Genomic DNA, 20,436 nt, shown 5'->3' on the forward strand with positions numbered 1-20,436 from the left:
TGGAGGTCTCACCGCTACAGAAGAAACTATCCTTCAGCATAGTAATGAAGACTAGAAACCCACAATACCTGCAACCTCACAGTCAGAAAGGCACAACAGCAAAAAATGGGTCAAGAGATTGGATCAAGTGATACAATCTGCCTGTTTTTTGGATTTGCTTTCTGGAATTTGTTCACTTGCCTGGAAGAGACACTTGCTGTCAAAGGGCTCGAATTTTGTGGCACAGCTCAAGGTGGCGGACCGTGGACCGCAGCGGTAATTTCATTCAGCCAATTTGGTAGACTGGGCTGCACCGAGATGGGCGTGGTGGCGCAGCAGGGGAGGTGTTGTGAAAATTTCACAACAAAACAGCGCGCCAAAGGTGCACTGAAAGATCACCAGCTTCAACCTGGTCTATTCTTGGTGCAGGCGAAGTGTACCCTGTGCTGACAGGCGAACAGAGCACACATGTAACCAAAACCTCATAAGCAGGTTTTTCAGAGTGTCAGGCACATTTCAATGCAACCAGCAAGCACTATTTAATGTAACCATCAGAACCAGCATGTCGATTTTTGTATTAATTGTCCCATCGCATCTGATGTCAAATCAAAGACGTCACGCATAACTCAACCTGACCTTTTTCGGAATCCAAACAATTCAGAGGTTGCACAGAAAAGATTGTGTGTAGCGCTTCTAGTGTATGTGTGTGCAATGTAAGCATTAGAGTGATGAACCACTTATGGACAAAGTTGCCAGTCATTTCAGCATGAGGTGTGCTCAGACTCAATGCAAACGCAATTAAAATCCTCTTAAAATCCCTGTGAGTCTCCATGAGGGGCTAATGATTTAAGTATCAACAGTGTTGGCGACCTGAACAAACTGCATTATCCAGTATTTGGAGCTGGTGAAAGCAGAGTGTCTCGGTGGTGCAAAGGTGAGCTGTGATCGCCGTGTTGCTCCTGAGCTGGAGCCTGATTGGTTGTGATTAGTGAATAAATCAAACAGCTATCACATCCAGCCAGGCCAATTGCCTCCTACTTATACCTTGATTAGGTTCACGTACCCAGACATGTTCCTCCAATTGAGAAACTCGTGTGCACAGAAACAGGCACACAAACACACACATAATTGGCAAACTCTGCTGGCTCCATCCATCCCAGCTGTGATTAGTGGGTTTTTGTCCATAAAAATATACATATACACATGTACAACAGTCATCAGATCCTCTCTCTTGCCTCAGTCGACTGCCTTTGATACACCCACACACAAACACCCACACATACACGCACACACACACACAATTTATTTTCTGCCTTCCATGGTGCCTGGGGGCAGTTAGTATTGACAGATCAGCTTGTTTTCCTGTGAAATCTCACACATCGCCTACTGGATTGTGACTTACAAATGTTTGTTTTTCAATCCTTCCACCATCTTCAATGTAACAGCAGGAAACAGACATGACACAGTGTGAAAAGCTGGAGCCAAAGATACAAAGCATCACTCTGCACCTGTACCATTACCTGTAGTTAGCGTTCTTAGGGTTACACTTCAGAAGCGGCAATTGTTTTTTACCTGATTCATTCAAGAAACAATGAGCCACGGACCGCAGAAGGCTCCTGGGCCGCACTTTGAACACCCGTGCTTTCATAGCAACCAAGGTTTTTGGTTCGTCTCATCAGAAATGTGCCACATTATCATTATCCACACTAAATGAGTACATTTTAAGATAATCAGAGTTTTCAAATGTATTAATCATGATTAATCACCATTTGCAACTATGTCTGAACCCCTTCTAATGCCCTCCTGTCTACGGCATCAAAAGGTAATGGGTGTCAACAGATGTTTTCAGGACCCCCTACTGGTGCTTAGCGGGAAGGCAGCCTCTGAGAGATAACCCGATTATTAATGGTATCCTGGTTGATGTATTTACATGAAGAGACACCCTGGATTGAAATGTAACACTCAAGAGTCCCCTTACAGTACACAGGCTCAAACAAGGCTACAACACTAAGAATGCCATATTGAGCATCCCTAGTATTACTGACAGAAGGTGGGTATCTGTGTTCAGCCTTGGCAGAGGTCTGTGTCATTGTTCAATGATAAATGATTCATAAATAAGCCCTCCAAACTCCTGCAGGACTATTATAAAAGATCATTTATTTAAAGTTTCCTCAAAGTCAAACAAGCGTTTCTCCTTGAAGGTTTTAAGTCAGATTCTGACCTCTTGGTGCTGTTGTGAGGTCGCTGAGTGGCGGCCAGCTGCTGCAAGCCAAGGGTGGGGCTGTGGAAGAGGAGACGGCTGCGTCGGAGCAGCTTCTGCTTCATGGCTGCCAGGCTGCTCCACTCCTGAACGAAGCGTAGAAGCTGTAGGTGAGACATTGACACTTGGCATGACTTTCAGTTTGACGTTGGGGCGAGACGGGGCTAGAGACTTCATATCGAAAACAAATTGATCGTCTGAGCCATCTTTGAGGAGTTCTTAGTAGCTTCTTCAAAAACAATCAGCATGGAGATGACTTTCAAGTCAGTTATATAAAACCCATCAGACTGAGATGGAGTGATGTATGGACTTCAAAACCTTTAAAGAAAACTCATACGTGAAAAAAACAAGTAGCCTGCACAATCCAAATGCACAATTCTGTGCGCGTTATATAACTTAGATGGACTTCTGCTGTCAAAATAGTAGACAGACGGTAATATTATTCTATGCCATCAAACCCTTGCGAGTGCAGGTAAATGTCTATGCAAGTTCACCATCACAAACGTAGGCAGCTTTACACATTCTAATGAGACTGCAAAATGTCAACAAATCTTGTGAGACTTCAGTCCACCAACCCAATGAGCCACTGAACATCTCTATCAGAGGTCTTCAGCAGGGGTTCTGCAACTCCAATGGGGTTATGAAATTGTTATCATTTTCTTCTTAAACATCTTCAATAGGGGTTTAATCTCATAAGATTAAAATTATATGATCTCTCATTGTCTTGCGATAATCCATCCATTCATTTTCTATGCGGCTTATCCTCAATCGGGTATGCTGGAGCCTATCCCAGCCGACTTTGGTTGAGACTGGACTGCTCTGTCTTGTGATAAGATACAAATTAATCACACAATAAATAAACATTCATTCATTCATTCATTTTCTACCACTTTTCCTCACAAGGGTCGCGGGGGTGCTGGAGCCTATCCCAGCTGTCTTCGCGCGAGAGGCGGGGTCCACCCTGGACAGCTCTGTCTTGCGATAAGATACAAATTAATCACACAATAAATGAAAATTAACTCAATAACTATGCCAGGCTCTATATATTGCCATGTACATGCGTGTCTATGTTCCTCGCCTCTCGTCTCCGAACAGGCAGGAAGAGAGTTCACTCATTTCATAGAACAACAAAAAACAGAGTGAGACCTCTCGCCAGTCATACAGTTCCTTTGTCTCTGTGGGGAAGGCGGGGCCGCTAGCATCCACACAGCATAAGAGTGGAGCCTCATGAGGAGCAGTGCAATGGAGTAGAAATTAGAAGGGTAAAAGATGCTTGCAAAGCCAAATGCCACAGCCCCTGTGTGGGAGTAATGAGCCAGGTGAACCCATAAAAGCAAATCAGCCAGTATACCAAATGTATTCGAAAGTGGTAGCAACATAAAAAGCAACAAAACAAACTTGCCCACCTCAACTGGGTCAGGTGAATACCTGACCTAGCTTTCCCATCTGGGGAAAAAAAAATACTCATTGAGATGCAAAGCCTTCATTCTGACAGTCAACACTCACTGAAATATTTGGTTGGCAAAGTATATATATACAAAGGAACAGTGCAAAATGGAGTGTGTTCACAGAGAAAGAAATGCTGCTCTTTAATAGAGCTGAAGAGACAGGATTTCAGGAAATGGTGCAAGCATTTGACAGACAGTAAACATCGCCTATCAGAAAATACTGTGATTGCCAAATCACAAATGGCAATTGCGCAACTGCGAAAGATGACATTCATTCACTCATTTTCTATACATCATGAGGGTTGCGGGCATGCTGGAGCCTATCCCAGCTGTCTTCAGGTAAGAGGCGGGGTACAACCTGGACTGGTCGCCAGCCAATCACAGGGCACATATACACAAACAACCATTCACACTCACATTCATACCTATAGACAATTTGGAGTCAACATGTTTTTGGAACATGGGAGGAAACCCATGCACGCACGGGGAGAACATGCAAACTCCACACAGACATGCCTGATATTTAACCTGAAATATGTTGCCCCCGAAACAGGGCGTGGGTGAGTTGATGCGTGGCTGTGTCCTCAGCGTGTTACAGCCCACACTAAACTGCTTGCCGAGTATTGATCTCAGTGGACAACTAGAGCAAAACAGGGCGTAAATGATGGGCCCGAGAATGGGTGCAGCTCACGCCCTGGCTTTATAAACGTACATAAACAATGTGACAGGTGGGGAGTGTGTCAGTGGCCCCGCTACCGCTGTGGCATATTGCAAGATTCACTGTGAGCCGTTTGGCGACCAGGGTCGTTTGAGGCAATGATCCGTCTTCCTGTAATGACGCTCATAAAACTGCATTCTCTCCCTTGCCTGTCTGCTTGTACTGGATGAGCCTCCTCAACATTCTTTTCATTTTAAACACCCCTTCCTGATTATCAAGCAGATGGAATTGTGTGATCCATCTAAGCCAATCAGTGAAGAAATAGTGATGAAAAAAATATAATCCGTAAAGCAAAAAAATATTGTAACAAAACAGTCCAAAAAAAAGACATTTAATGACATTTATAATAATATTTCATCGCCTGCCAACCAACAATAATTCTAACCCTCACCTCGTTGAGAAAGAGACCACTGTTGGTGGAAAAATTAGAAAATGGAAGGAATACAAGATATCAGGTAATCACCCACATTCTGGAACTGGGGAAAGGACAATTCTGACAACGATTGGCTGTCCATCAAGACACAGGGCGGTCCTCGACCCAAATGAAGTCCCTGATTGGTGCATGGTGCAGACTGCAGCACAATAACCGTCATACGGCATCTGCTAGAAGAGGGTTTCAAAAACAGGAGACAAATTAAAAGACCTCATCGGCCCGTTCAAAACTGCCCGTTTAGACTTTGCCAGGGAGCATCAAACACGGGACATTGAAAGGTGGAAAAAAGTTCTATTCTCTGATGAGAAAAAAATGTAACCTTGACGATAAAGATGGTTTCCAACGTTAATGCTATGACAAGGAGATCCCACCTGAGATGTCTTCTACTCGGCACAGTGGAGGGGGGGGGGGGTCCATCAAGACCTGGGGTGCTTTTACATTCAGTGGAACACTGGATGTTCAGGTGGTGCAGGGTCGTCAAACAGCCGCAAGTTACATGCAGATGTTGAAGCGGGCATTTTTCATGACTGAGGGCCCTCATCTGTGTGGTAACAGCTGGGTTTTTCAACAGGACAACGCTGGAGTTCACCATGGTTGATTGACCAAGGACTTCTTCAAGGAGAATAACATCACTCTTTTGGACCATCCCACATATTTCCCTGATTTAAACCCCAAAGAGAACATTATGGGATGGATGGCAAGGGAAGTTAAGAAAAATGTCCATTAGAATTTAGGAAGTGATACGATATTATTATGTACAATTATGCTTTTTCCACTTTTCTGACTTATAAATGTAGTTAGAATATCGTATTCTCAGGCTAAACGATGCCAAATGTTCAGATAATAAGGTTTGCGGATTTGCAAGTGAGACCTGAAAGACGTTTGGGATGGCTCAAAACACGTGCTTTCAAAAAGTGTGGTCAAACTGCCCCTTTGTGATGTCACAGAGGTGCACGTTGGATGTGTAACCAATCACAAAGGAGTGTGCCCGGAGGCGGAACGTGGGTGAAATAAATTCAAACAATTTTGGCAGAAGCACAAATCCAAGAAATACAGCTGGAATAGGTGCAGATTCTGGAAGATCTTGTGCGGGTTATTGTGTGTAGCTGCTCTGTAGGAGTCCACAACTCAATACAAAGGCTCACTACAAAAATGTGCATAGTAGGTCCCCTTTAAGAAGAACAGTGGAGGAGCTACACCTTACCAAGTCCTACTGAGAATTTTTTTTGTTCTGGAGTTTTTTGAATTTTTTTAGTCTTAAACTTTTGATCAGCTGATAAACAGCCCATTTCAGTTTAACTGTTCTTTTCAATAAATTACTTTTTCAAATCGCTTTTTGTCACACTCCCCCTTCTTGCTTTTGCATATTGTAGCTCTACTTAAAACCTCATTAAGATCCAAATGCGCAAAAGGAAAATTCTTGCTATTTTTCAACTGGTCTTAAGACTTTGATCAGGTCTGTATATGTTTGTATCCCCGCTCTCTGGCAACACTGCAAACTTCCTCAAAGCAATCTTCATTGGAATGCACTGAGCATAACAACAAGCACTTCAATGGCACCTTTTTTGTCCAGCTCGTCGTTAACTTCTTCATCTTTCGTCCAATTAAAAAGACAAACACCGTGAGCCGTGCCATTACTGCACCCTCCAGCGTCTTGGCATTTTCTCCAAAACTTCCCCAAAAATATGCTTACAATTATTGTGATGTTTACAGGCCTTACACAGAAAACAATATGCTGACAGGCATCCTTGCAGGACGTCTTGCTGGTATGACATCCCAGCTAAGGGGGTTACAGAGAATAGGGTTTGTCTTTATTATCTTGAAAATCTATTGACTTACATCTACAAAATTTCTATGTATTTTATGCAAAAAAATGAGCACTATTTCCTTTGTTTGTTTGAGAATTTCGGATGACCTTTAAGTCAGCAGACCCTCTTGTGGTAAACATCGCAGTCATCTCCAATTCACAACTACTGGTAACGTTACCGTGAGTCCAATAACGTTGTAGAAACATAAGAGGCAGCTCCACTCGCTTGCAGTAAATGATCTAGCTCGACTAAAAATGCTCAAAATGTTTTAATTTATGCATTTGCCTAGTATATTTCACATAATATTCCACAGCGTGCATAACTGCAGGAGGATCTTAGGAAAGATGGCAGCAGCTGGTTTGGCTGGCTCCACTCTTAAGCAGAAATTTTCCAACATTGCCTTTTTTAATCTCTTCCATCTACTTTTTAAGATACTTTTTGGGGGTTTTAACAAGCTACTGCATAATATCCTCAAACGGTGGAGTAAAAACAACAACAACAAAAAAAACAACGCAATGCCAACCTTTACTTCCTCACCTGCAGTTTGCTATTAGTAATGACTGCTTTTTTTCATCCGCAAAGCACCTGGAACTCTTGCTGCACAATTATCACAACAGAAGGTGCGTTCAAGTACTGTCAAATAAGTGGGACAAAGCGCTGGTCTCATTAAAAATGCAAAAGCTGTGGGATTGTATTACTTTTTGAATAAAATAATGGCCCGTATTTAAAAAATATTTAATGTAGGTATTGTTGTAGTTGCGTATCAAATTGTTTACCACAAAGAGATTTACATCCTGACGTATTATAGATCCAAACATTTTCAACTGCAATGAAATGCTATTGATTATGAGTTAACTATGGACATAATAGATTAATCACGATTAAATATTTCTTCTCGTGAATTCTCAAGGATGACCGAGCAGCGGTCTCCAAGCCAGCACAGAAAATTATTACTAACAGAAGTGATTCCATGTCTAAGCATATACATAACTTATATGCTGCCTTCATGAAGACATTACTGAGTTTTCTGTTGGAACCAATTACTTGCTTAGTGAACTTGTCAATACAAACAAAATCAGAGTGCTGGAAAACTGCAATAATTATCCAAGTTCATGAATCAGGAGATAAAGACGTATCAAGTAATTAGAAGCCCATTGCTATCCTCCCTATTGTCTGAAAGGATCTGGAGAAGATCGTAGCTGAGCAATTAATGGAACATTTACAGTTGAAGCAACTGCTTCATCCACAGCAGTTTGGATTCAAACAAAAATATTCCACAGGAATAGCAAACCATATGCTTGAGAAGGTCAAAGCTTCTCTGGATAAAGGAAATGTGGGGCAGTATTCCTAGATCTAACTGTCAATCATAGTATTTTTCTGAAACTAAATCAATTCAATATGTCACCTGAAGCTCTTGAGTGGTTCAAATTATACCTGGAGGGAAGACAACAATGTGACACGATCAATGGGGTCAAGTCACATATGCACGCAAACAGCACTGGAGTCCCGCAAGGGTCTGTTCTTGGTCCTTTGTTGTTCTCGATGCAACTTAATGAGCTACCAAGTATTCTCAGGGCATTCAATCGTCTATGCACTGGAAGTTTAAAAAAAATGTGTGGTGGGGTGGGGGGCTTAATAGTGGTCTTTCTCAGCGGCATGTTCGTGTCTTACATAACGAATGTGAATGATTGGCAAAAATGCAAAAAAGTGCAGTTTTCCTTTACTGACAAAAGTAAACTGACCTTTTCTTTGCTTAATGAAAGTTTGTAAAATATAAGCGTTAAGCGAGTTATTTCTTCAACTCAGTAGTGTTTCCAACTGGCTTTAGTTTCAGTAAATGCTGCCACTTGCAAATTTGGTCGGCTCCATTGTGGGTTATTTTGCAATTGAGATCGATAAGGATAGCAGAGACATGCAGTGGATTAATAACTCGGCAAGACACACACCATATTATACACTGAACAGAAAATGTACACAAACCGGAGTAAAAAGGGCCGTAATTCTTCAACGTAAACTGCAAAATACACACTAACTGGGGAGTAACTGTGACTATATTACTAATACATAAATAACAATGCACTTTTTTTATGGAGGAAAATATTCTTTTCTGAGTCATCAGCATATGGTTGAATGCGCTAAGCCGACGTGCATGAATGAAAGTCACACAGACTTTCTTTTTATGGTGCTTTTACTGAAATGACACATCAGGGTAAGTAAATTGCAGTGTGCACGTGTCCCATGGGTGAGCACTTGCATGCACACACACATTCATGTGAAAGCTCATGCTAGACACACACACACACACACGGGAAGCCTCATGGGAAGGGCAGACCTGTATTCGATTTTCCTGGTGCTGGCTGAAGTCCTCGGGCAGGTCGTCCCAGTTGGTTAGTTTGATGTCCAGGGGGACGAAGCTCAAGTTTAACGGAGCACCATCCTAACAAATGAGGAGACAAAGACTTGGCCTCAGGGAAGATGATTTGTTACAAGAGTATTACGACCACATCTTTGTACCCATTATTAAAGACAAAATCACTGCCATTTGTAGTAAGAGCTAACATCTCAACATTATCTGCTTTGTTGGTTTTTAACATGCACGGATAAGTGCCGCCATGAGTGAAAGAGTCAGTTTAAGTCATTTTGTACTTAATGACCACGAGGACACATTGCTCTTCGTCGGTTGCCACGGTAATTCCAATTAGATATCTCTGTAGCATTTTTTATTCCAATAGACGTGGACTACTGAAGACGTTTCTCTTGTGACAGCGTCCATGTGCACTAATGAGATGGGGGAATTAATATAGCCACATGAATTATGCTCACAGTGATCATGGTCCACCGGTAACTGCATAACGATGTGGAAAAAGTAACCACAAAAATGAGCATTCATTTATTTCACCCTCTTATTGCCTTTTTAGGGCCGACTCTTGAAATGTACCCTCCGTGTGAACCTGACTGGGAGAGGGTTAGGAAAGGCTGCTGGTAAACGCTGGGTGCATTTAACAAATCAGGGGACGTATAGTGGAGTTAAGGTGCAAAAGCCACTTCAGACGTGAAGATAGTGGAGCGAGGTAAGAACAGCAACAGACAGGAGAAAAGATAAAGTCCAAAGGTTAATAACACGCTGCATGGAATTCAGGTCCAAATCAGCATTCGGGTGTTTTTCCTGCTTAGCATCCTCAATGTGTAGTGGCTCATGTGTTTGCTTGGATTATGGTCAAATAAATGGCACAGCGAGCCAGAGAGCGGATAGTGCTGCAGCAGCATGGAGCAGGATTAGACTTTTGGTGGATAAAAAAGATGTGCACTGTCCTCCCAATTTGCACGCTGAGCAGTAAGATGCTCTCGCTACATAAAGCTGCTACAATGCCAACCACACAAATTTAGCTCGCTTCAGCAGTAGAGGTGCTAAATGAAAGCTATGGAGTTGAGACAAGGACAGTCATGTACTATACAGTAGAACCTATTACGTCTAAAGTCCTTTAGGTCGTCTAATTTGGATATTGAGGAAAATGTTCGGACAAATACGCCACAAAAGTGGCACAAAACTTTCATGGACAATGGAGATGTCAGCTGATTGTGTGAGAGCTCAAACGCTCAACTCAGGGAGCGTCAAAGAAGTAGCGGTGCTTTATGTCTAGTGGAGTTTTTGTGACACTTTTTAGTCTTAGCATATTTAATATATCAAATGATTAAACAGTTTTCACATCAATTGATCATGATTAATCATCATTTGCCACTATGTCTGAAATATGCCCATTTTGCTGTATTTTACTAACAGAAAGATAAATGATTGTATGTACATATTTGTATGAGTTAGTAGGCATCCTTTCATCTCACCAGCGTGGTCCGATGGTACCAAGGTAAACTGGTACCAATGGTAACCTGTCAACGGCATTGGATTGTTTTGTGTTTCATGGGCCAGTACTCGCAGACACCTTTCCAACATTACTTGGTCGTGTGGACTGAGCAGGCAGTAACTAACAACTTATCAGTGTCCTAACTGTGTTTATTTTGTGTAAGTCATGGAACAAAAGTGCTTGCATACAGGGAGCGGGGTTGCGAATAGCCGTTTCCCACCACAATTAGTGGCCACATTCGGTTACAGATGGAGAGACATCTTGAAGTAACCTCTGATTGTACAGTCTCTACCTCCGGATCGGATTTGGGATTCTACACATATGGCTGTATGCTGAAAGCCGACTTTTAAAAAAAGATGTCATCAACTTGTTTATTTTCAACTCCTATAAAGTTAACCAAAAAAACCGTAAGTGTTTCTATGCATGCTGGAGTGTGATCAACCACGGCAGAGAGGGGGACATTAAAACAGACCGTTTTCACGAGAGACACAAAATCCAAGGAAATACAGGTGAATAGGTGCAGATTCTGGAAGGTCTATAACACATTTTGTGTTGGTTATTGAGTGTAGCTGCTCTATAGCAGTCCACAACTCAATACAAAGGGCCGAAAAATGAGCATAATCGGTCCCCTTTAAGTTCAGCGTCGCATGTGTGTCATCCTGACATAGAACGTTCCTGTCATCTCACACACTACCCACCCGAGAGCAGGGGCAGCGACTAAAATAACCCTATGATGTGTCGAAAATGCACATCAATTTTCTAATACTCTCAATATTTCTCACTCAAATCCTAGTGATAAATCTTCCTTTGATTGTGAATCTAGCAACTCCCTCCCCATGGGAATTTGGTGTGCCTGCTCCAGGATTATCCCAATGTGACATCTTTCCAGGCAGAACTCCTCCAGTTTATCATTTAAACGACAGCGGGGAACATTTATCTCGGCAGCTTATCGTCTCAGCCAGGCGCACATGACACTTGTCTATTGCCGTCACGGTAATATAGCATTGGTGATTCAGTTCAACACATTGGTCCCCTTTACGTAAAACCCTCTCATCTCTTATCTACGTTAGTAGGGAAGGAATTTGATCCCTCATGAATGAAACAAAAGGGTTGCGTATCAAAGAGCGATCGATACCGGTCTCCGTTGGCAAGTGACACTCAAGACAAGTGCTAGGAATGCACAGGAGTGTAATCAGCATCAGACCGGGGTTAAATAATAGTCTGTCTTCTTCTGAAGACTGCATGAAGCAATGCTATAACACAGTGACAAAAACACTATGATCTTGCACTCTTTGGTGGCCGTGTGGTTAAACGAAAACATCACCGGTTGTAAGGAAATAATGATACTAAAAGGTCGCTCCTTCTGATTGCTGATTATATATCACACTTGATTTGGTTTATCGTTTTCAGTTCTCAGTGGCTCTTTGGTTTACCAGCTTAAAGATTCTTAGGTCCAACTGATCTCATTAACCCCCACCTTTCGACGATGCAAGAACTACACAAGCAATTACAGTGAAAGTTTGGGAAAGGGCGGATGTAATATTAAATTTATGCCATAAATATAGCTCGCACATTATTTTCATTCAATCTTTAAGAAAAAGTAAAATGTTAAATGATTCAAACTGGCTCTCCCTGTGAAAAATACAAAACTACCACACGGTTAGTGCTAACATTAATGGTACACTCATTACATTTGATAATTTGTTAAATACTCATCAGATAAATCCAAAGACATTCTGAATTCTGACAGAAAAAGAAAGTTCTGGTCTACCTTATCATAGAGATATACTCGGTCTGTGTACTGGCTGGGACAGAACTGCAGGCCCGGGTATGCAGGATCAGCTTTATTGGTGGTATCACCGTTAGCATCATTAGCATTAGCTAATGGTTCTGGAAGAAGAAAATACTGTCAGTCAGTCATTCATATACGATATAATATCTAGATTAAACCACAGCTCATCAAATTGAAACCAGAAGTAATATCATAGAGTAGAGCTATCACCAAATAGAAATTAGATAAAATGCTAACATGGTAAGAGTTAGCATGCTAGCACCTGGCAAGATAGCACTCAAAAATAACAAAAACAAAAATAACAAAAATGCCTAGGCAGTCCTATAGTATCCCTACATCATGCCATGTCTGTATTAGCCTTTAGACATGAATAAATTAGATACAGTGTAAACATGCTAAAAGTTAGCTTGCTAGCACCTCGCAAGATAGCACTCTGTACCGAAAACCCCTAAGAAGTGCTATAGTGTCCTTACATCATGTCGTGTGTGTATTTGCATATTGACATTATGCAATTACATAAAATGCTAACATGCTAACAGCTCCCATGCTATTTTAAAATGAACCTACTATATCTCACCAAATGTTTTATTATTGTTGTGTAATCCGGCACAGCCACAGAAAGCCCATTTGTTGGACAAAAACCGCCCAATTTATGTTTAACAAGTTCATGCGGCCATTTGGTGAAAAACAGCCCAAAAGGCAAAGCGACGGCGAGTGATAAAATGAGCGGAACACGGGAAGGGAAGGAGGAGAGAGAGCAGGTCATTACTGTCAGCAATGTAACTTGCTCATCCTGCCAGCATCGAGCAAGAAAAGGTCAGGTGGTGGAAATGAGACTGCCGCTGCTCCACCACGCTTCATTTAGACAATGACCTACAAGACACTGATAATACTTGCTTTAAATCACTTCACGTGGCCCCGTGGCGGCCTTGTCTGTGTATGTGTGCGTGCACGTGAGCGTGCATGAGTGTCCAATTGACTTGCTCACTGGCTGTCCCTAATTCATCCATAAACAGACAGTTTGGTAGCTTGAAGACGTGACCACCGGGGGTCCGTGTAGGTTGAAAACAGCATTTAAAAGAGCAGTGAAGATTTTTTTTCCATTTTTGAAAGTTAAGTTGAGAAAAAGAGTAAAAAAATATGACAAATGTTAATACAGGCTTCACTTTATGACACACTCCTGTGAATTATTAATACTATACAAATACCCCATTAAAACTACTTGCCTACACACAGTAGAATACATAGTCGTGCTCATACACTGATGAAGGAAAACATCACCTTTGTTATTTTTTCGTCAACATTTTGCCCTGCATTATGTCTCCTGAGGGTAAGGCTTCCTCTTCAAAGAAAGGAAAGCCATCATCAAGGAAGCATAATTAGAGATTGTAAAATGCTCAGGAAGGGGAGAAATGCCAACCTAGATTAGCCACATTTGGTCATCAAGGACAAATATATCCTTGAACATGTGAAAGGTTACACAGGAGATATTCTGAAGCTGCTATTTTAAAGTGCAATTATGACATACGATGTGGTTTCAATACAAATTCTGAAACCTAGGTGTCGCTAGCAAATGCACGAGTTCTACTGTAGTGACTTGGCCAAATGTCTAATTTTCCCTCATCGGTGTTAGGGTGAGCTCCAAGCCTTGTCATTGGACGACTTAATGTTAAAAATACAGTACCAAGACAGGGAACCTATTTGGCCTTACAAAATAAAACTCCAGCCAGCTGTCCTCCTTCATCTGTAATGCAACCTAACAGCTTCACTGTGTGCACCTGATATTTGTTGTAAGCAGCCCCCTCCCCCTTCCCCGCACTTCCCCAATCGGCTGTTTGCAGTGGCAGAACACGCAAGCTGCATTAAGTGGGCTATTTATTTGATGGGGGCAATTCATCTTACAAAGCCGTCTTATTAGACTGTCACTTGCACAGTATGAACAGTGCCTTCAAATCACACGCCTTGGGATTTATCTGTTATTTTACTGCGAGGCAAAGAAAACAACGCCTAATTGGACTGAGTCATCTTATCTTCTGCAACGCCGAAAGAAAAAGATGAAAAAAAAAAATCCGACTGCATACTTCAAGAGCGGAGAAGTTAGGTGTAGCAGAGTCTGCTGCAGCGTTTGAACTAACATCCGAAAAACATGAATCTGCGTATAAATGTTGGGCTCATGCAGATCGCTGAGCCGACAGTCAGCAGAGCGTGCAAGGCAGTGGGTTGGGGAAGGAGTGATTGCTTGTGCGTGCTGTGAGGAAAGTAATCTCAGAGCAATCAAGAGGCGGGAGCGTCTGACAGCTCTGTGGCTGGCTTCCGAAAACCTCGGGCAGGTAGAGGGAAATCATTAGCCGCCGCTCCTGACCCCATAGGTCACTTTTATTGGACAACCTCTGTGTTTCATATTAAACTCGTGCTGCCGGAAACAGACTGGCGGCGGCATGCAACAAACAAACTGAATAGCTACATGATAGATGGATGACTATGAGCTGTGACCAAGGAATGTCCAAAGGGATGTGCCTCCTTTATTTCTGATCCAACAAGGAGACTTTTTCCTCTCCCCTGGAGATGCTCGAAAAACGCTCACCTTAACCATTTGTTTGTTCGGGGTGTGACTCGGGTAGAGTGACAAATAATTGCAGGGAGTGACAATTTCTGCGGCCGTCTGAAACTCAACTTAGATGCGTTCCGCTTGCGGTCGAGACGGGGTGGGGCTGGGGTGCATCTAGTATTCCACAAAAAAAATAGATACAAAATTATAATACTGTACATCAGGGGTCTCAAACATGCGGCCCGCGGGCCAAATGTGGCCCCCAGAACACTAGTTTGAGGCCCCCGCCTTGATATGAAAGTTTAATGTTAGTGCGGCCCGCGCAAGTTTGATATGGATGCTGTATGGTATCATGTACCCAGAAAAAATTATTATGTTTGATTAATGTTCATGTTAAAGGTTAAATAACTGTTAATAGTTATCCTCCCTATCCGTGTGGAAGTGGTAAGTTTTTGGCTATTTAAGTTTAAAGGAAATAACTTTAACTACCATTTAGGTTGCTAGCTCTCTAGTTTGCGAGTTAGCATGTGTCTCAAGACCCTGCAGTTGCGCAATATGTTGTAAATAAAAAAAGTATAAATGTGACTATAGTCGTGTTTTGTCATGTCTACAGGGCTCTAATAATGCTTTGTTAATTTTAATCTGAAAAAAATAATTTGTCTACCCACCAACTATATGTGGTTTCTTAAGTTTTTATTATTTGCTGTTTTATTATTATTACTATATTTATTTATTACTGATTGATTGATTTTCTTTATTCTTGATTTGTTTATTTATTTTTCATCTTATTTTGTTCAGAAAAATAAAAATTAAGATATTTGAGAACAGTGGAATGTTTTATCAGAGCTTTTCTTGTAGAAAATCGGAACCAAAGCACTGAAAAAGTTTGTATATTATATCTGTTTGTATATCTGTTTTTAATAAATGCGTTTTTTGTTTTTTTTTTTGAAAACCTGATGCGGCCCAGCCTTGCCCAGACCCTAGCTCCAGTGGCCCCCAGGTAAATTGAGTTTGAGACCCCTGCTGTACATTGTAGTGCCGCTGGGGATGCTTCCGGATATGAACTAGTTTGTGTTGTCACTGTGTGACAAGTTCACCGCGAGTTCAGTGTTGGCTGTCTCTGACCCAATTGAAGGTGTTTGTCTACCCTGGCGGGGGTATTGTATTGAGCATTTTAACGTACAATATTTCGCCCGCTGCCCGGTTCCAGCATGCAAAACCACAGCCCACGTAGCACTCCAACGCAGGACAAGGTGACATGAGCTTCTCTGAGATTGCATGAATCCGGGCGTAACACGACCGAGTTGTTAACAAGAGACAGCCATTAACGCCACTCCCCCTTTTCAGGCCAAACAAGTCTCCAAATTGTATTTTTTTGTTCAGTCTCTTGTCTGAAACCGTTATAAGTAAGAGATAAACAGTGGTGGTGGTGTTGTTATATTTTTGGACCCTCTTTAAAGAGCCTGTTCCTTGAACCAAGCTCATCATCTCCTGTGGGGCTCAAGATCCCAGGCCACAAGAACACAACATTTTGATGTCAGCCACAAGTTTGAGACCTCTGGTGTAAGCACACTCTTCTATTCCCATCCCTGAGAACCATGCTGTTTTTTATGCATGTACAGTACAGAGTGTATATACGTAGCAAAGTAGCTGGTTGGTGCACCATATTAAACCCATGTGCACTTTATAATAATAATCATAAAAGCAGCTAATCACGCTTCTTCCCTGCTGGTCACCTCAACCTTTACATACAACTTTCCGTTACCAACTAAGACAAGATTTACTTTGGAGATGAGTTAGATTTTATTCAATATCTTCCTTCAAGTCCTGTGTGCAGAAATAGGCAATATCCCCAAGTAGACACTCATAATAAGAGGAATAATAACACCCAGACCCATATGGAAGGAGATATAGTCCCTTATTGGTTTGCCATGATCAAATTAAACAGCATTATATGGGCAGCACTGGCCAATTTTCACAGATATGAAAAGGCGAAGATTGCAGGTGGGATTACCGTTAGCGTGGTCAGAGAGGACGCAGCTGCCACCGCTTGTGCCGCCGCTGCCACCTCGCTCTCTCGTTGATTGTTTGCCTTTGAGCTGCCGCTTGTCCTCCCCCTCTGCATCTCGTGCTTTCTGTTTGTCCTCCTCCTCCTTGCTTTGTTTGTCTTTGTACGATATAGAAGCTTGGTACCTCTCCAGGCTGAGCTGCGGTCCTCTGTTGGAGCTGGACCGGGCATCACACGCCTTTTTCTCTTCTTCAGGTGAAGGTGTTAGATGAGGCCCGGATGGTTCTGAGGCAACAGAGAAACATGAGGAAAGAGACTGCCATGAATGTGTCATTAATTAATTACAACATACTGTCATAAATGTGTTTTAACATGCAGTATGTTAGAAACACATGACTTTGTCCTTTGAAGAAAAAGGGTGTACATTTCCACAGGAAAACTAATTAAACAAACTGAGTGCAATTTAAAGAGTATTGAACACAATAAGCCAATTTTGGTGTAAAAAACTGTACTACAACCTTTGGCCTGCCTGAAACATTTTCAACAACTGTCCATCTTGTTTTGACAGCAAAGTTGTCGAATGCAATTTGCATCGAGAGTGAATGATCATTATGCCACATTGTTTTCCTAATTGCTCTCCTACATTGTCGTGGATGTGCAATCAACATTAACAAAACAATCCAAGTAATTGCCACATCTGTGCAGTGCTCTGCCCAGGTGATCATGGCAGGCTTATCGAGCTCATTTGGACACCCTTTGAAATATCAAACTTGTTCTGCAGTGTGACTCGCTTTGGCACGCACTATCATAATGTCACACCGGGAAATAAAAGATCAGGAAGGATTTTAAGACACTAAAAATGTTAATGGATACAATGGTTATGTCATAAGCATTTACGTTTTTACATTTACATTTGCGGAATGCAAATGTGCAATATTTCCATCACTGCCTCTGTTACTACCTCAATCATATTTATTTATTTAACAACCCAATACAATACACTCATATGTGACTTTACTCATCTGTATACACCAGTCATTATTTGCACTATGAACCATTTATCATTGCACTAAAATTAATATATCTGCAATATGTCTGCTCCTGCATATGCTCCTGTGCAATACTATGTGTATATTTTGGATATCTTGTATATATCTTGTTAAATTGTCTTTTTTACTCTACTTTTATATACTTTTTTTTTTTAACTTGACTATTGCACTGAAAGGAGAAGTTCTCCAATCTTGTTGTACATCTTGTATAATGACAATAAAGGCCATTCCATTCCATTACAGACCCAAAGAAAGTGAACGAAAATGAACAAAATGGGCCAAATGACACCTACAATGACAAGTCTCAAATGTTTGTTTTGGAATTTAAGTAGGTGTAAATTCATTAAGGGCCATGTTTAAAGCAATTCACACATACAGCACCTATCAACATTTGCACTTGAAAATAAGGGAAAATTAGGAAAAACAAGGGAAATTCTGGTCTTTTCAACAGCAAAGCCAAGATACATACAGTGCGGAACCCCACTGTGGTCCCACTACAAGATGTATTTCACTGATGTTGCGGAGTGGACTGATGTTTTTTTTTTAGGAAAGTTATAATCAGGGCTCGACAATAACGATGTACCGATGGACCGGGGCAAGTTAAAACAAAATTCGGGCAAGTAAATCCAATCAGTGATATTCCCGTCGGGCAAGTGCACTTTGGCATTTTTTAAAAAGCGGTTCTTGTTGGGTGTTGGTAAAACACGGACTGCGTAATTCCGGTGGTAATTTGCAAACCAATACTTGCAAATATTGAAATGGACCAATCAGAATCATTTATTTAGACCGCAGTCCGCGTTTTACCCACACCCGTTCTTGTTCGCGATCAATCAATCAGCGATCGTTTGACTAGGAAAACATCTATCATGGCATCCCTGCCAACATGGTCTAATTCTTCAACAACTTCTGAAGGAAAACACAAAAAAGTGATGAAACAGTGCCTCCTAAATGAGTATTTTATTAGCGGCAGCAAATCAAATGATGGCACAGGCTGAAATGGACCAATCAGAATCGTTTATTTAGACCGCGGTCCGTAGTCCACAGTCCGCGTTTTACCCACACCCGTTCTTGTTCGATCAACCAATCAGCGATCGTTTGACTACGAAAACATCTATCATGGCGTCCCTGCCAACATGGTCTAATTCTTCAACAACTTCTGAAGGAAAACACCAAAAAGTGATGAATCAGGGCCTCCTAAATGAGTATTTTATTAGCGGCAGCAAATCAAAGGATGGCACAGGTGAGTGAATCACATTGCTGTGACAATTTTAATTGGTCACAATGAAACACCACCGATTAGATCCAATACCAAGTGCTGATTTTGCACAAGCTACAAAATCTAGCGGTTCCATTTCTATGTGTATTTTTCCTCATTTTTGCTTCACAAATTATTGTTTGACCATAGGGCATTTTTTTCTGGATTAAAAACACTTTACTAGTACACAAATGTGTCTATTCAATAATGTTTCATTGTGGTGCACAACTTATAAAAGGCAAAGTGCCTAGAAGTCTCTTGACAATCCAGATTTCCATGCAACGTCATGATCTATGTAGGAAAACAACCACAAGAAATGATAATCATTTCATCTTTATTTGAGATTCTCATGTGATGCCACAAAAATGAGATGATATTATTATGGCAGTCTTTTCATTTTACATGGGGCAAGTTCGGGCAAGTAGTTCTCACCTTAAGGATTCCCCATGGGCAAGTCATTTTTGTTTTTAATGTAGAGCCCTGACAATATCGGGAAAATAGTGGAACGTGTTAAAATGAGAGGGTGACGGTAAAGAGGTAAATATGGTAATTTTCAGTCACACCAGCAAAGAGAGCTTCACTTTAAGAATGTAGTGATTTGGAATTAAGGGTGTCCCTTTCTAATATTGATATCAGAACAAGAACAAGTATCAGATTGTAAGTAATACAAGTTTGTATGATTTGTGCTGATATCGAATCAAATTGATATTGGTATCAGGCGATACTCACAGATATGAAAAAGGCAAGTGAAAAAGGAACACCCCCTATAAAGAAATTGCTTGATTGAGCTTCCGTTTCTCGAGTTCTTATGAGTCGTTCACTAAAGTGAATCAGGTATACCCGCACCCATGAGACAGTGAAACTCTCAAATCTTATTTCCTTGAATGTCTCACTCATTCTTCTGTTTCCATGCCGCACTTATTTCCTCTTTCTTCTGTTACTGCCATATGTTTAATGGCTTAACATGCATGCAGTTGGTTAGTGAATTTCCTGGGCTGATCAAACAGTACCAGAAATTCAAAAAATATGCACAGATCAAAATAGAAAGGCTAAGAAGAAAAAGAAGAAATCTCTGCTGTAGATAAACTATAATGAACTTAGTAAAAAGGAACTAAATGATGACTTTTGTTCATACAATGTAGTATCTTCTACTGTACTTTCTTTTGCTCAAATACTGATGTTTAGATGTTTTTTTTCCCCGAAAGTTAAATCACATCCTCTCACATTATTTGTTAAGTTGAGGTGTGAAATCTAACAAGTACTGAGATTCCGCAATGG

General features: G+C 41.3%; 1 protein-coding gene across 2 annotated transcripts in view; it reads right to left on the reverse strand.

The window, feature by feature from the left end:
* zranb3 (zinc finger, RAN-binding domain containing 3) overlaps positions 1-20,436 on the reverse strand; it is a 64,892-nt gene that overhangs the window by 13,629 nt on the left and 30,827 nt on the right. For both annotated transcript variants that reach the window (XM_058052378.2, XM_058052377.2), the window contains 4 exons: positions 16,861-17,139; positions 12,278-12,396; positions 8,979-9,083; positions 2,201-2,343 (listed from right to left, as the gene is read on the reverse strand). In XM_058052378.2, coding sequence (XP_057908361.2) covers positions 2,201-2,343; positions 8,979-9,083; positions 12,278-12,396; positions 16,861-17,139 — 646 coding nt within the window. The remainder of the gene's footprint in view (positions 1-2,200; positions 2,344-8,978; positions 9,084-12,277; positions 12,397-16,860; positions 17,140-20,436) is intronic.

This window comes from Doryrhamphus excisus, linkage group LG15, assembly GCF_037039965.1.
Source record: "Doryrhamphus excisus strain RoL-2023G ecotype Guam linkage group LG15, RoL_Dexc_Guam_v1.1, whole genome shotgun sequence".
In the NCBI taxonomy this organism is placed as follows: domain Eukaryota; kingdom Metazoa; phylum Chordata; class Actinopteri; order Syngnathiformes; family Syngnathidae; genus Doryrhamphus; species Doryrhamphus excisus.